Genomic DNA, 15859 nt, shown 5'->3' with positions numbered 1-15859 from the left:
TGGAAAGAAATGAGCATAAGCATGCTGTTAATGCTATTCATGAGCAACAGAAGGTACAGATGCTACAAGACCAGTAAGCCTTTCAGATGAATCTGAGCTTGTTTGCTGACTAAGCATCAGTGGCAAATGTACGGATGTACAGACCTAGCCACATGCGGATATTTACACTTAAGTATAAGATTTCCGGAAGGTGAGCCTCATATCATTTTCATCTTGTTTACATACAAAGATTAAGGGGAGGAGTTAGCCAACACACTTAGGAACCTCATGAGCTTCCAACAAGAACCCACAGACCTTCCCCAACATCCTGGTTTCCCAATGGGGCATAGGGGGGTGGGGGGGCGGCCGACCAACGGGAGGCCTGCCTCCCCGGGGTTTTTTGGGGCCTGTAGGGGGGAGGGGGTCCCGGGGCACAGGTATGGAGCAGTTGGGCTGTTTGGGCTGGTCCGGGGGCTTGGGCTATATATATATTTGGGCTTCCTTTGGGCTGGCTGGCTACATAACCATTTTGTGCCACTGCCCACCATTTGGATGGCAGTGTCGGTGGAGGGTCCCTGGGGCACCATTTTGATGGCAGTGTCGGTGGAGGGTCCCTGGGGCACGAGTTTTTTCCAGCCCTCCCTCCCTTGTTTTTGGTTGCCAGTTTACCGGGGGGGGGGGGGGTTTACCTGGGCTTAGGGTTGTTTGTTTTTTCGGAGGGGTTTTCTTGGGAGCTGGTGCACTAGAGTGATGATCGGTTGTGGGGGATTGCTCGTGTCGCTGGAGCAGGTGCTGGTGTGCAGAGCCAGAGGTGGCGTTTCTCCTAGTTAAAAACGGGGGACATGGCAGGAGGTCTGGGCTGGGTGGGGAATACAAACGACATCCCAAATGCATTTTTGAACTCAAGGAAGTCTGGGGCCCATACATGAATCATCTTTGAAATTCCTTTCTAAGGGGGTGGAGCGAAGATTTCTGCCACCTGGAGAGATTATTCCAGTCCACAAGAACAGCCAACATAGTATCACAGGCAACTATCATCCGATTAGTTTTATCGATGCCTCACGGAAAATCTTTTGTAGGCAAGTCCTGGTGCACCTTCTGGACTGGATTAAGGACAACAACGTAATAACCAAATTTTGTGCGGTGTTTGCATCACAAAATTGACGCAAATCTGCGCAAAGTCTTTTTTTCAGTTTAGTTTCCAGCACTAAACTTGTTTAGAGCTGGAAATAACAGAAAAGTAATGCAAAGCCGAGCATAGCGCTGCTTTGCAATACTTTGCGCCATGGGGGCCTACTAAGGGTGGTGCATGGGTGTTCCCATGCAGCCACCCAAGGTTTCTCATGCTAAACCCAATTTACTAAATAAAGTAGAACGAAAACTGTGCACTTTTCAAGTAGGTGCAAGGGAGGAGAAATGCTTTTATTTCTCCTTCCTTTTTCGATTATGCTAGACTCACGAAGCACTCTTGCACCATGGCGCAAAGATGTATCTGTGGCGCACGGCAGCTGATTTCAGCGCCGGCACTAGTGAGATGAGTGGCGTGTGCCTTATTTTAGTAAATAGGGCACACTCCTCCTCTCTCCTTTTCATGTAGCGCAGATTTTGTGGCTGCCGAAGTGTGCTATGTGAATTTTTCTTAAATCTGTCCCGAAATGTACTTGAGGAGCATTTTAATTTATGGACAATAATACTCTATAGCACTATTATGTGATAACACCAATAATACTTAAATAATCACGGAGGAGCCTCTTTGATGTATTGTATCAGATCGCCCCTTTTTAAGGCTCTTGCATATTGATTTTATATTCACTATAAATAACGCTTTTAAATGTTTGATAATGGTTATATTGATATTGGAAAATTACATCGTAGAATAATACTGTGATAATTAACAAACAGTGAGCAGGCCTGAATGTCTGTGCAATTAAATAATAACTGACTTGAAAGTAATTCTAAGTATACAAAAATAAAGTCCAAGTTCTCGCAACAGCCAACAATAAGGCCTCATTACGATGGTGGATGGACTTCAGACCGTCCGCCATCGTCTCCTATCTGGGACCGCCCGCCAACCGTGCGCCAGTCCAACAATAGAAATTAGGATGCAACTGCCATCATGGGAGGTGCATCACCCCCTTCAACATTGTGGCACCCGCAGCAATGTTAAAAAGGGATGTTGTACACATGCCTGTACTACATGACAGGCAACATGCAGTGCCTGTCCCTTGGTACTTTGGTGCCCCCAAAACCCAAAGGAAAGGTCCAGGGGGGAAGGGGGCGTTACGGGCCCAATGTACATCCCCGCCAGCCTTTTCATGCTGGCGTGGACTGACATCCTAATCTGACCAGCGGGGCCTAACAGGCAACGCCACCATTCTGGGCTACGATGGTGGGCCAACTGGCTGACAAATTTAATCTGACTGTGGGTTCCGTGGCGGTCGGATTCTCTGACTACCACCGATCTGACTGCCATCATAATGGGCAGTTTGGTCAGGCCTTACAATTGGCGGAGGGAACACCACTGCCGGGCTGAAGGTGTCGGTTCTCCCGCCATCGTAATGAGCCCCATAGTTATTACATTTACTCATGCTTAACAGCCCCACTTCCATCAGTACTTAAGGGCAATTATAGCATATTGGACTTGTAAGACAGGAGACAGGATAGTGGCCATGTTTTGATGGAATGCCCCATCTTCCAACTCTAAATAGGGCTCCAGATCTCTGGTTTCCAAGTCCTGTTGAAAAAAAAGTTGTTTGGGAGTTCCTTCAGAGCTCTGAGCAAGAAAACTGGGAAATGTTTCCAGTGTCACATGCACCTTTAGATTCTAGCTATACTTCTCAGTACTCCAGGCATTAGAAAATAAATTCTCATAGTACAACCCAGAGTCCCATACAAGATCAAAGATAGTTATAGTCCACTCAATGTTCCAACACATTCAGTTAACCAGGAATCAACTAAAGATCTGCAGCTGCCTCTAGAATCACAAGTCCTTCTCCAGCCAAACACCTTCCAGGAGACAAAATGCCCAGCAGTGCTAGCAGACAGCCCAGAGCAGACTGAGAGCATAATTTATGGTATTTTGGCACAGGGCAGCGCAGCAAGGCACCTTGCTGCTCTGTCCTACGCCGCCAAAGTGTAATGGCAGGATTGCATCAAATTTGAGCAACAAGGTGCATTCATGTCCTTTCTCCCTTTGCTGGTGCCGTTTTGGCTGCCTAGTGTCAATGTCGGCACCCTTGCATCATCATGCAAGGGTGCCTATATTGCACTCAGTGTTGTTTTGGCACAGGAAGAGGCACCTTTCTGCACAAAAACAACACTACGAGGCGTTTTCCTCTTTTTATGTATGGTTTACATGTGTGCAGAAAAATAAATGTAGTTCTCCTCGTTACGTCGCACCTATGGAGGCGTATGGTTATGATGCTTCCCCAGGTTTACATCACTTTGTTAATCTGGGGCAGTGTTAAATTCTATGGGTGTTGCGTGGGAAATCCCACCACAGCGCCCATTGAACGCCTCCCGGGCGCAGAGTAATGCGACGCAGTGATTTGCCCTCCGTCGCCTTATTCATGATTTATGAGGCCACTCAAAGCCACGCAGGGTGGCTACATAAATCTTTATGAGAGCACTGCTTTAATCATATACCACTTTACATGGTGCAAAAGTGACACAGGACTCTCATAAATAAGCCCCTCATTCCTTTGTGTCCATGCAGGCCAAGCCAGGGAGTTATCTGAGTATAGTTTTCCCACAGGCCCTTTACAGAAAGAAAATCAAGGTTGAAGGTTTGCGCAGTTTCATATCTATTTCCTGCACAGGTGTGTGAGTAATTTCCTATTCTGAGCATCTTTAAGTACTGAGTGTCAAGAAAAGGAGTTTGTTAGAGTATTCTAGGAATAATTTTATTATGGCATTGGCAACAGACAATTGCCTAAACCTACACTAGCTTTCAAACCTAATTTTCGATCTTCCATCCTTTCCAAATCTGGGGGGTCTCAGTCTTGTGATGTTTTAGGAAAAAGTGCATTGCAGGTTGAATCCTTCTGAGGAAGAACTCTATCCTTTACCCCTTCTATAGAATCATACAACATCTGAAAAACCATAAAACATTCCTTGCCTGAGCATGAAATAAAAATGCAAAACACAGAGAGACCAGAATAAAAGGCACATCTCCAAGTTTCTGGCAGAGGCAAATACATTCCTATCAGCCACCTCCCTCCTTCCTCGTTTTGCTCCACTTAGGCATTTGAAATGACATAGTAAGTCAATTTATTCAAAAACAAAAGTTGACATCAGTGTTCTGATTTGTGTGTTTCAGACAACTTCGGGCCGGATGTACGACCAAGAAAAGTGTGCATTGCAAACTGCGACTCTTTTGCGAGTCGCAAATTGCGAGGGGCAATTCCTGAAGTACAACTGTGTTTTTCACACTGTTTGCGATTCCCAATGGGGTCCCTAATTGTGAGGCTCATTATTATTAATGAATCTCTCGCAATTTGTGAGCCCATTGGGAATGTCAGCCCTCCCAGGGAAGGTGGCCTGCTGGGCTCAGCAGACCACCATGTCTGGGACTGCTTTTAAAAAAAAAAAATGCAGCCCATTTTCCTTAAAGGAAAACGGGATGCATTTATAAAATAAAAATGAAACCTTTCCGTTTCATTTTTTTAAGGGCAGGCAGTGGTCTCTGGGACCACTGCCTGCTCTTAAAAATATTTTCCGACATACTCACAAAGGGGACCCTTTCCCCTTTGTGAGTGGTTTACCACCAACTTGAAGTAGGTGGGAAACTGCAAGTGTTTTGCGTCCGCAAATGCGGTTGCAAAATACTAGTACATAACATGTTGACTCATTATTTGTAAGGGATGCCCCTTCCTAATAGCAAGAGTCACAAATGCTATTTTGCAAGTCCCTTTTGCGGCCGCAAACGGGAGGTTCTCGCGTTTCCGGCCGCAAACGGGAAGTTCTCCCGTTTCCGGCTGCAAAAAAGGGTCGTACATCTGGCCCTTTATGTGGAAAATTCAAAATAATTGCTGTCACTTTTAATAAGTTATGACCTCAGAATTGTATTTCTTCATTGACATATGAGCATTCGTGCAGCCCTTATGGCCTGAGCTGTGCTACAGTAGATCGCCTGGAAACATTGCAGGTTTGTAATTATTAAGAATAAGTAACTATTAGGAATCGTCCTTTTTACAGTCATCGAATTCTTAATTGTTAGGAGAGTAGTTCTACTCTCACACAGTTTATTATTTGGATCTCCACTAGCAGCTGAGTACCTTTAGCTTATGTACATGATTACATTACAATTATATCTGGAAGTTCAAGGGTTGTCAGAGAGATCAAGCGTAGAATGTAAATCTTAATAATAAAAGGAGGCAGGCTATATTTATGAGTAATTCAACAAGCGACATTTTCAAACCAGGAACTAAGAGGTGAGATCGTGAGGACACATTTTAGAATAGCCAGGAATTAAGCTATCCACTTTACTGCCAAGTGTTGTATTCCTGTTTCCTGCTTCCTTTCAAATATTATTTTTAACCCTGACTGTTTGCGTTCCATTCTGGCAGGGACCCCGGCCTGGCATATCTAGGTGGTCTTTTCCAAAGAGAAGCAGGGTCAGAACTGGATAACTGTCAAGATATTGACTCAAAAATGTCGCTTGACATAAATATAGTGTCAGAGCTATTGTGATGTCAAACATATAGTAGTACAGAACATAGAAGGTAAGACCATCGTTTTTATTTAATTTATATCTTTTTTTTTTTAATAGTTGTATGTAATAACATCTTTTAAATTATTTTGATGTGTTTTAATTGTTTTTGTTTGTAAGTTATTTTAATGATGTGTGTATTTATTTAGTATATTTTATTGATTTGCTAATATATTTAAAACGTTTTTTTGATTGTATGTGAAGTTATTGTCTGGTTGCTGGGTTTGTAGGAGAATAAATTGACTTTTTTCTTAACATTTATATATACATGTTTATACTTGTTTTTTATATTTTTGATTTGTTTATTTGATTATTAATTTTGAAAAGGATTTAATAGCTACTGTTAGATAAAATGGTAATTGGTTGCTGTAATTGATAATGTATTAATTAGTTTATTGATGTTGCAGATTATTTAATTGTTTTTAGCATAATAATTGTATTTTACATCATTTATTTTTTGTGTTATTTCTTAAATTAATTTATAGTGTTAATTATTTCAACTATTATTTTTATTTCATTTTCTGGGTGTTGGAATTTTAGAGTAGTAGATTGGGAAGTGTTTTAAATATACATCAATCAATCAATCAGGGTTTTATATAGCGTGCTACTCACCCGTGAGGGTCTCAAGGTGTTGGGGGCAGCTCCGGTTCAGTTGAAGAGCCAGGTCTTGAGTCATTTCTGAATGTGTACAGGGTCAGGGAGCGTCTGATGTTCACAGGGAGCTCATTCCAGGTCTTGGCTGCGATATGGGAGAAGGCTCTCCCGCCTGTTTGGTTTCTGCGGATGCGGAGGACCTCTGCCTAGGCGAGGTCGGCGGATCGGAGGTTCCTCTTGAGTGCTTGGAATGATAATCTTTCATTGAGGTATTTTGGTCCGATGTTGTTGAGTGATTTGTAGGTGACCCTCTTCTCGGCAGGGAGCCAGTGGAGGTCTTGTAGGTGTTGGGTCATGTGTGTGTGACGCGGTGTCCTGAGGATGAGTCTAGCTGCGGAGTTCTGGATGGTTTGGAGTTTGTGTAGAAGGGTTCTGTTGATACCAGCCTCTAGGCGTTGCCGTAGTCCAGTCTGCTGGTTATGAGTGTTTTGGTGACGTTTCTTCTGCAGTCAGGGGCGATCCATTTGAAAATCTTGCGGAGGATGCGTAGGCAGTTGAAACTGGTGGAGTCAACAGCGTTGATCTGGCGGTTCAAGGAGAGGGAGGAGTCGAGAATGATGCAGAGGTTTTGGGTGTGTTCTGTGGGGGTGGGTGTGCTCCCGAGGGCAGTGGGCCACAATGTGTTGTCCCAGACAGAGATGCAGGGTCCGAAGATTAGGACCTCGGTCTTCTCAGAGTTGAGCTTCAAACAGCTGTCTCTCATCCAGGTTATCACGTTCTTCATTCCTTCCTGGAAACAGAGTCTGGTTTCTTCGGGCTTCTTCGTGAGTGAGAGGATGAGCTGGGTGTCATCGGCGTAGGATACAATGCTGAGCCAATGCTGTCTGACAATGGCGGCGAGGGGGGCCACGTAGATGTTGAAGAGCATGGGGCTGAACGATGATACTTGGGGTACTTTGCAGATGATATCGGGGGGTTCTGAGAGGAAGGGAGGGACTCTGATCCTCTGGGTTCAGCCAGAAAGGAAGGATTGTATCCAGTCAAGGGCGGTTCCTTGTATCCCCGCATTGTGAAGTCTGGCTGCGAGTGTGCGATGTGAAACGGTGTCGAAGGCTGTGGAGAGGTCTAGAAGAGTGAGGGCCGCGGTGTGTCCCTGGTCGAGTAGCATGCAGATGCCATTAGTTGCGGGGAGGAGGAAGGTCTCGGTTCTGTGGTTGCTGCGGAATACAGATTGGGAGGCATCCAAAATGGAGTTCTCTTCGATGAAGGTAGTCAGTTGGGTGTTTACTAGTCCCTCAGTGACTTTGGAAGTGAAGGGGAGGAGAGAGATGGGCCGGTAGCTCTTCAGGTCTGTTGGGTCAGCCGCTGGTTTCTTGAGGAGGGGTTTATTCTCCGCCTTCTTCCAGTCATCTGGGAAGGTGCCGGACCTGAAGGAGGTGTTGATGGTCCATCCTAGTTCGGGTGCGATCGGAGCGGCAGCCCTGTGGAATATCTGCGATGGGCAGGGGTCCGTTGGGGCTCCTGAGTGGGTTTTCTTCATGGTCGCGGTGATGTGTTCTATGGTGGCGGGATTCCAGGTCATGATGGATGGCTTATCAGCGGCGAGGGGTGGGGGGTCCAGCATCTGTTCATTGTAGTTGTCATAGAAGACCATGATCTTCAGATGGAAGTAGGAGCTGAGCTTGTCGCAGAGTTCTTGGGAAGGTGGGACATCCGTGGCTTTGCTGGGGGTTTTTGCGAACAGCTGTATGACTTTGAACAGTTACTTGGCGTACATGTTTTTGAAACATTTGTAATTGGTAAATATGTTTATGTTGGTTGTATGATTATTTGTTAATGTATTAACCTTAATCACTAATTATTTTTATGAATTTTGTAATTTAAACAAATATTCATATTCATATTTTTTATATATTTCTTAAAATACATTTTATATAAATATTTGTAAATATCTTTTGTGGGGAGGGAAGTACATTTAAATTCAAGTCCAATCAGAAACATGCTTCCTTATGTTGGAGTATCAGCAGTAAACTTGCCCTCTCCAAAGGTTAACACATTCCTTACTGTTCCTTACGTTTGACTAGAAATAATACATTTGATCCCTTTTAAGGCCAACACTTTCCCTACTGTTGCTTACATTGGAGTGGGAATAGAAAATCTGATGCCTACAAGTCTACCAGTCTACATGTTCTATGAATGTATTTTTTTGGGATCTAATTTTGTGATTTATTTTTAAAATATATTGTAATTATTTTTTTTATTTTACATGGTTATTTTTGTAATTAATGTTATTTTTGATAATTCTGTTTCAATGTTAATAATTTTATTGCACAGTGTTTTTTTTAATATATATTTTTAGTTTTACATTTTGTTAGTTATTCAATTTGTTTTATTTTAAGAGTATTTCATGTTATGTATTTTTATTTTATGCTTTCTATTTCTAATATTTAAAGTGTACATTTTTATTTTATGTGGCAATGTATACAATCACATTTTATGTTTGTTATACCATCTCTGTTTTAAATGCCATATGCTGCAAAGTAAATATACTGGTTAAGAGTAAAACGTTTATGTGCTGACCAATTTTGGGACAATATTTCGAACTTCAATATTTTTGTAGTCAATACTGTGTACTTTACATACAGTATAGAAAGAGAATATTTTTGTCCTCAATATTTTTGGGGGGCTATTTATGTATTTCAATAATTTTGCCTTCAATATTTACTCATATAACTGTTAATGGAGGTCCTCCATCAATACACAAACATATGTGTTGGAATGCTATCCAGCGAAACTGGCAGTGGGTTAGGTTATTGACAAGCATTCCTCCAATCAACTTTTACATGTTTGATGCAACCCCCTATGCAACCAAGGGTATGGCCAGAGCTTGAGGATTTTCCCAATTTATGTGCTAAAATTGCACAAGAGTTATGCACAGAGTATTTGTGATGGGGATGATCTTCTCTTGCTCTGTTCTTGAGTATCACAATGTATTACTATTAAAAACTCTTTTAGACTGTAGCGTGGTGCAAAAGGGGAGGGGCGTATATAAACGGAAATCAAGGAGCTCATAGATGATACGATGACCATATGATATTGTATTGCTTATCTTTTTCAAAAAGTAATAAAGAAAACTGAAACTTAAATGCAATCTTTTGAAGGTGCTACTGTATTATGAATTCTGTTGTAGAAATACAGTATATCAACTTTGATTAAAAATAATGTTACATATGTTGATACCATTTCAATAAGCAATTGTAAAAATATTATAATTTATGTTTATACTAATAATAAACTTGGTATAAACTATTTGTTGATTAGCACTTAGGAACTACAGTCTGACTATATCACATCAGTGTTTGAGAAGTACAATTGCTTAACTTCAAGTAGAGTGTCTGTTAACTAGAGCTCCAGGACAACTGTCTTTAAAATCTTTTAAGGCTTCATATATTTATAATTGACTTTCTCACATAAACGTTTATTTACATCCAAAGACAAATGAAAGGGAATAGATAATTAATTTTTCCAACCTGTTAGTATGGGCGTCTCTACAGAGGCAGTTACAGATTTGCATACATGTGGACCACATTATGTATTGGGCTGCTGTTTTGTATTCAACATAAAGAGCAGATCTAGTGACCTCGCCCCCAAACATTGACAGCACTGGGCTGAAAGATTTTTTTGTTTATATCAATGATTGGTGTCCAAGGGTTTCTTTCAGACTTGTGGATTTTGCAAGTGAGTGAAGCAGTTATGCTACTGAATGGAACTGTTTTTGCACTCCTCAACTGATGATTATGTTACCTTCTGAAAGCCATGTAACTAGTTGTAGTAGCAGATAAACCAGTCATATGCACCTACTAGAAAATGAATCAGTGCTAGGCTGCTTTGTGTAGGCACTAAATATGAATAACAAACACCACAATATTTTATTTCTGAACATGCTCAACTGTGCAAAATGTGCATAAGACTGAGCAACAGGGGGTAAATTATAGCTCAAAGATTTGTCCAAAATTACAAGCATGGGAACAGCGTCAGGAAGCCGATCGGCCGCAGTGCGCTTAATTAAGCTCTTTTTCAAATTCAAATTCAAACAGGCAATTCTTCAGTCCAAGGAAAAGGGAAAGGGAAATGAATGAAATGGTCTAGGAGCAGGATTTCAGTTTTACCACTTTTTAGGCAGAGTCATCTATTCAGCATTCAATGATGTGCCCACATAGAATATTGCAACAGGTTTAGGAGGTTGTCAGATTCATCAAGCATTACGGGAAACTGTGTGTCAGTCTCATACTTGTGGTAAACTATCCTGAAGTAATCTAAGATAACAGCAAGAGGAACATGTAGGCATTAAACACCAAAAGTGACAATGCAAAGCTCATGGGAACACCATTTTTGATGGTGGCTACTCCTCAGAAAAATAGCTCCAAATTAACTTCATTGGAGTAGTTTTGAGGAATGATGCAAAGCATGACTTTCCAGTTCCTGAGCCAAAAGCTGATATGGAGAATCATTTGCAGGATCAAAGATGTAGAATGGTGTCTGCGCCCAAGCAGCATCTGAACCCTGACTGGATGTCACACTAGGTGCCCAAGCAGCACCTGAACCATGACTGGAAGTCACACTTGCTTCCAAGTGGGTTTAGAGTTTTGACTTCCTTGGCCACATATTTAGGGCAGGGATGGGTCTGTAGTTGGAAGGTTCATGATGGTCCAGAGTGGGGTTCTTCAGGTAAGGGTATTGTCTGTATGTTTTAAGGCATGAGATGACTCCTCCAATAAGGGAGGAATTTCCTAGGCTGATGATCATCGGTTTCAGAGCTGTGAAGATTTCCTGAAGTCTCACTTTCAGAGACTAGTGTGAAATCAATGAGCAGGGAGGCAAAGTCGAGGATAAAAAACCAAGGATTCAATTTTGCAACTAGTGAGGTGGCTGTGGTGATATGACCATTGAGGGTATCAATTTTGCTGATGAATAATGATAGGAGATTGTCACAAAGTACTATTGAAGGGACTGGTCTGCTAGAAGATGAGCTGAAAGGCACAGTTTTCTAGAAAATCTAAAACCGTTCTTTGGTCCAGTTTAATGAATCAACTATACAAGACTGAAAGTAACCCTGCTTCGTACTAGAGAAAGCTGATTAGAAGCATGTAAAGAGTTCCTGAAAGGCCATTAGATCAGTGGGAAATTTGGCTTCATGCTAGCATCTCGGATGCATTCACCATTTTAATTGGCAGAGATTAACAGCGTACCATGTATTAAACTTCAGTCGGTAGAGCAAAAGTATCCATAGCCTTGGTCAATTTGGCTGCAAGGTGGTCAAAAATATTAACAGGAGATTCAAGGTATGGATGAGGCATTTCAGAATAGCTGAGTGAAAGCAATGATCTGTATTTTTTTCAAAGTTATCCATAATTTGGGATAGCCAAAGACCTGAGAGCTTTTGAATTGGCTCTCAAGCTCCATGACAATGTAGAATTTGATAAGATAATGATCAGTGAGGGAGAGCTTTTGGAATCCTTGGATATAGAACTTAGTTAAAAGGGAGAGCAGAAAATCCTGAATGTAAATGTAAATGTAAATGTAAATGTATTTCGATTTATATAGCGCACTAATCACCCAGAGGTCTCAAGGCGCTTGCTTAGGGAACCCGTCCTGGTATTCCCCTGTGTGATAACCCCGGCAGGGTATCCACAAGGTGAAAGCCAGGCATCCCGCCGCCAGGGGCCGTAGTGGAGATTAAGCAAGCTATTGCCCAGAGTCGCAGAGTGTGAACCCGTGAGTTGAGTAGGCACCGGAACGAGAATTATCGAGTCCGTGGATTTTTTAGCCCAAGACCTACCGAGGCGGGGAATTGAACCCTGGTCCAGGATCGATCTCAGCTTCCGGGTCTGCCGCCTCTAACCCCTGAGCCACACTTCTCCACAATAGGTCCTCCAACGTGAGTGAGTTGGTAACTAATTGAGAGAAGATGAGGGACTACATGCAGGGATGAACAGGGGTACCCTGAGCAGCTTTGGCAAAAATGTTCAAATGAGGGCTCTTCCCTTACACTCCTCTTTCTTTCCACCCATCCATTCTCTCTCCTTCACACTCTTCTCTCTCTATGATCACTCTCTCTCCATCTCTCTCTCTCTTCCTCTTGCTTAAAGTCTCATGTGCCTGTTGAAATTACCTTGAGGAGCAGGGAAAAGTGACACCCACAGCAGCATTCAATGGGTCTAGCCCACAAGAAAATGCCTAATAGAATAAAAAGGCCACTGATAGAATAAAAGGCCCACTGTTGAGTAATTGTTTTAACTTCAGGTATCAGATAGGCTATCTGGTCAGATAGTTAAATACCCCAGAATAATGCATTTTATTGCTCAGTCATTGCCATTTAGATATAAAGGTGCCCTCTAGCACAAAAACAAATGATCACCTTGTTTGCATTTAAAAATTCTGACAACAATGTGATTAACTATGTTGATTGAAAGGAAAAAAAAGAGATTAAATAATAACTATTATAACTTCATGCTCGATAAACAAACTGAATGTATCTACCTTTTGCTGTGTTTTCTAAAGGAAGGTGGGGACATAGAAAGACTATTTCTAACACAAATAAACATACTTGTGCTCAGGGCGATAATTCACTGGAAATCTTTACCTTTACATACTGTTGTGTACAAAATTCATATTTACCTTGAATACAAACCCCTCTGGGCAGGTATGGTCATATTTGTAAACTTTGTAGACTACAAGGAACACCACACACGTCAGGAATGCCAAGGCAAAAAGCACCAGAACAGTTACCTATAAAAAGAAAATAAATATTATATATGTTGAAAGACAAATCATAGATATGCATGTCTTTTAAAAAAAAATGCACCACGTCTGCTTAGAATTTCTTACTCCAAAAGATAACAGTGCCCCAATGCACTGCCTAGGGGGAGGAAAAACCCCGGTATGTTGCCCAGGATCTAAACATGGAAAATTCTGCTAACTTCCCCACCCGTATATGAATCTCTTTGATTAAAACCACAGATGGACTTTCCGTTTTAATCCAAGTTTCAATGCCCCACATTTTCTTTTTATTAGTAAGGCCATTAACATTCAAGGAGACCACTTTGAGAGCAATATTCATCTTATCTTATCTTATCTTCTCTTATGACACATTATAATATAAAATAAATATTTAAGTTGAGAAACCCTCCAGCTTGCGGAGCGGACCTCCAATTGCTCTGCTGGTTAATAAGCACTTGGCACAACAATAATGCTTCCAATCAGAGAAACGTATGGTATTCATTCATCAGTTTAGAGGCTGGATCTCTTTTTATCGTCTGGAGACTATGGTATTGATTTATCAATTGTGTGAGACTTTGCGCCATTACCTCTCATCCAAATATTCCTGGATACGTACATATTGCCTCTCCTCCCATTATTCCTGGATGCATATGCACGCCTATATATGCAGTTCTGATCGTGATATTGAATATGACAATAAGTTATGAGGCAGGATCTCTTTTTACCCCCTTGCTCCCAATGCAGCACACCGTGCAATTAAGTTTGGCAATCGATTGTGAAGATGGATCTCTTTTCCCCCTTGCTCCCGATTCCCCAATACCACTACCAACCCCCCCCAATTGTACTCCCCACTCCTCCTTCCCAGAAGCCATAGTGAGTGGTTCGCCATCCCACTCACTCCTGACAGGCTTATCTCACCCCCAAAACTGGCACCTTGACCATGTGCCAGGAGCTACAGGCCTGCCCACATCAACTCCCCCCACCTCGAGACATGAACAGAGAAAGACAGAACAATCCAAAAACAATTAGATGGGGAAAAAAGAAGAAAAGGGGGAAGACAAAATGTACAGAAAATCATTGGGTCAGGCTAAAAATACTAGATTTAGGAGTTAGGACTTATTAGATATTTGCTGCAGCAACTTCTGTGCCTCAGGGACATCCCGGTGAAGTAAACTGTTGCTGCTTATGCTGCTTAACCGCCTTAGATAGAATTTGTTTTTTCAGCCAGTAATCTCCAAAATTGACCAATATTGTCCGAGTTTAGAGGTAGATGTGCCAGCACACGGTGGGCCCTCATACAAGTCAGCTCTCCGCTATACTCCGGGAGGACTTTTTTTTAATAAAGGAGTCGATCCATTGAAATGTCTTTTGCTCCTCAAATCCCTCCGTTATATCGAGCATACAAAGATAAGAGCGCCTGGAATGATTCTCCAGCTCCTCTAACTTATGTTCCACAGCGGACATTTTGGCTTTGGAAAACAGCTACCTTATCCTTCATTATGACAACCTGATCCTCCAACTGCGATATTCTCGCTTCCACCTCATTTAATCTCTCTGGAATCCGAGCCATAGTGTCTTCGATTTTTGTAGGTCGGCATGAAAGTCTGCAATCTCCACAGTTTTTTAGGTTTTTTTAAATTACTTTATTGAAGTGTGAAAAGTACAGCTTATGCATTACACACAGCGTTGCACATTGGTCACAATCTTACATAGGATGCAGTATTTCAGTAATAATGACGAACAGAACACAACTCATGCGCTACAGTGCTACAAAATACACATTCCATTTATCTAGGGAAGCGGAGCTTGACATAGCAATTTCTCTTTGGGATGTATTATATAATCTAGTAATAAGCCCTATACATTCCCTCACAGTTAATACAATTTGCAATGCTTTTAACATCATAGTCTCCTTGGGAAACTCAGGGTAGAATGCTCTGACAGCCATGCAAAATCTAGTGTAGACAAACCCTTGCATTGCCTTGTATGGTTGCTTTGAGGTAAAGGCATCTAGGGACAGGAACTGTCCGTTTATGTCCATGTCTCCTAATATAGGGATCCCTGCAATGGATAAAATGTCCAATGCCATGAGCTCCTGTGCCACCGAAATACCTGGGTGCTCAGCAATGGGCATAACCGGTGCATACAGACATTCACTTCATGCGCAGGCGCCTAAGGCCTTACACGCTTTAATAGTGCATTTACCGTGTCAAACTCTTTCCTGATACCTTCCATCCTGTCAAGCAATATCATAGCAGTTAGCGAGATTGGGTGAGCATTATCCTCCTCCACCAGTAGTTACCACTACTGTGGTAGTTAGCATTGGGTAAAGTACTAATAGTGCGCAAATTGAGCTTGCACGCAAAGGTAATACCATCGTAAATCCAGGGCTTCAAAACCTCTCATTTCAAATGGTTGCATAAGAGTGTCCGAGCTGCATCTCGACTGTTTACCCGTCCACACCAATGCCAGCAAGCTCGTCTGAAGGGTCTTAAATACAGCTCTATTTAATACTATTGGAATGTTCACAAATAAATACAGCAGTTTGGGGAGAATTGTCATCTTCACAACCGCTATTCTGTCCGCTAGGGACAGTGTAAGGCGTGTCCACCTGGCAAATTGATCATGTGATTTAGCAGTCACATGCCCGTTGTTCATGTTAATCACTGTCTCCGGGTCTCTGTGCACCCAGATACCCAGGTAATGCACGGGTTAGTAGGAACTCCAACTCAAGCTCACTAGTGCACTCTGTGAGGGGGAAGTCTGTGGATGCATTACAGTTTAAGCATAGCCCCG

At 42.1% G+C, this 15859-nt stretch overlaps 1 protein-coding gene across 1 annotated transcript in view; it reads right to left on the bottom strand.

Annotated features, from left to right (window-relative positions):
- Positions 1–15859, bottom strand: part of NSG1 (neuronal vesicle trafficking associated 1) — a 147388-nt gene that overhangs the window by 413 nt on the left and 131116 nt on the right. The window contains exon 4 of the mRNA XM_078678992.1: positions 12962–13072. Coding sequence (XP_078535118.1) covers positions 12962–13072 — 111 coding nt within the window. The remainder of the gene's footprint in view (positions 1–12961; positions 13073–15859) is intronic.

The sequence above is a fragment of the Lissotriton helveticus genome, chromosome 2_2 (genome assembly GCF_964261635.1).
Source record: "Lissotriton helveticus chromosome 2_2, aLisHel1.1, whole genome shotgun sequence".
Classification (NCBI taxonomy): Eukaryota; Metazoa; Chordata; class Amphibia; order Caudata; family Salamandridae; genus Lissotriton; species Lissotriton helveticus.
This window is presented reverse-complemented; position numbering and strand designations above follow the sequence as displayed.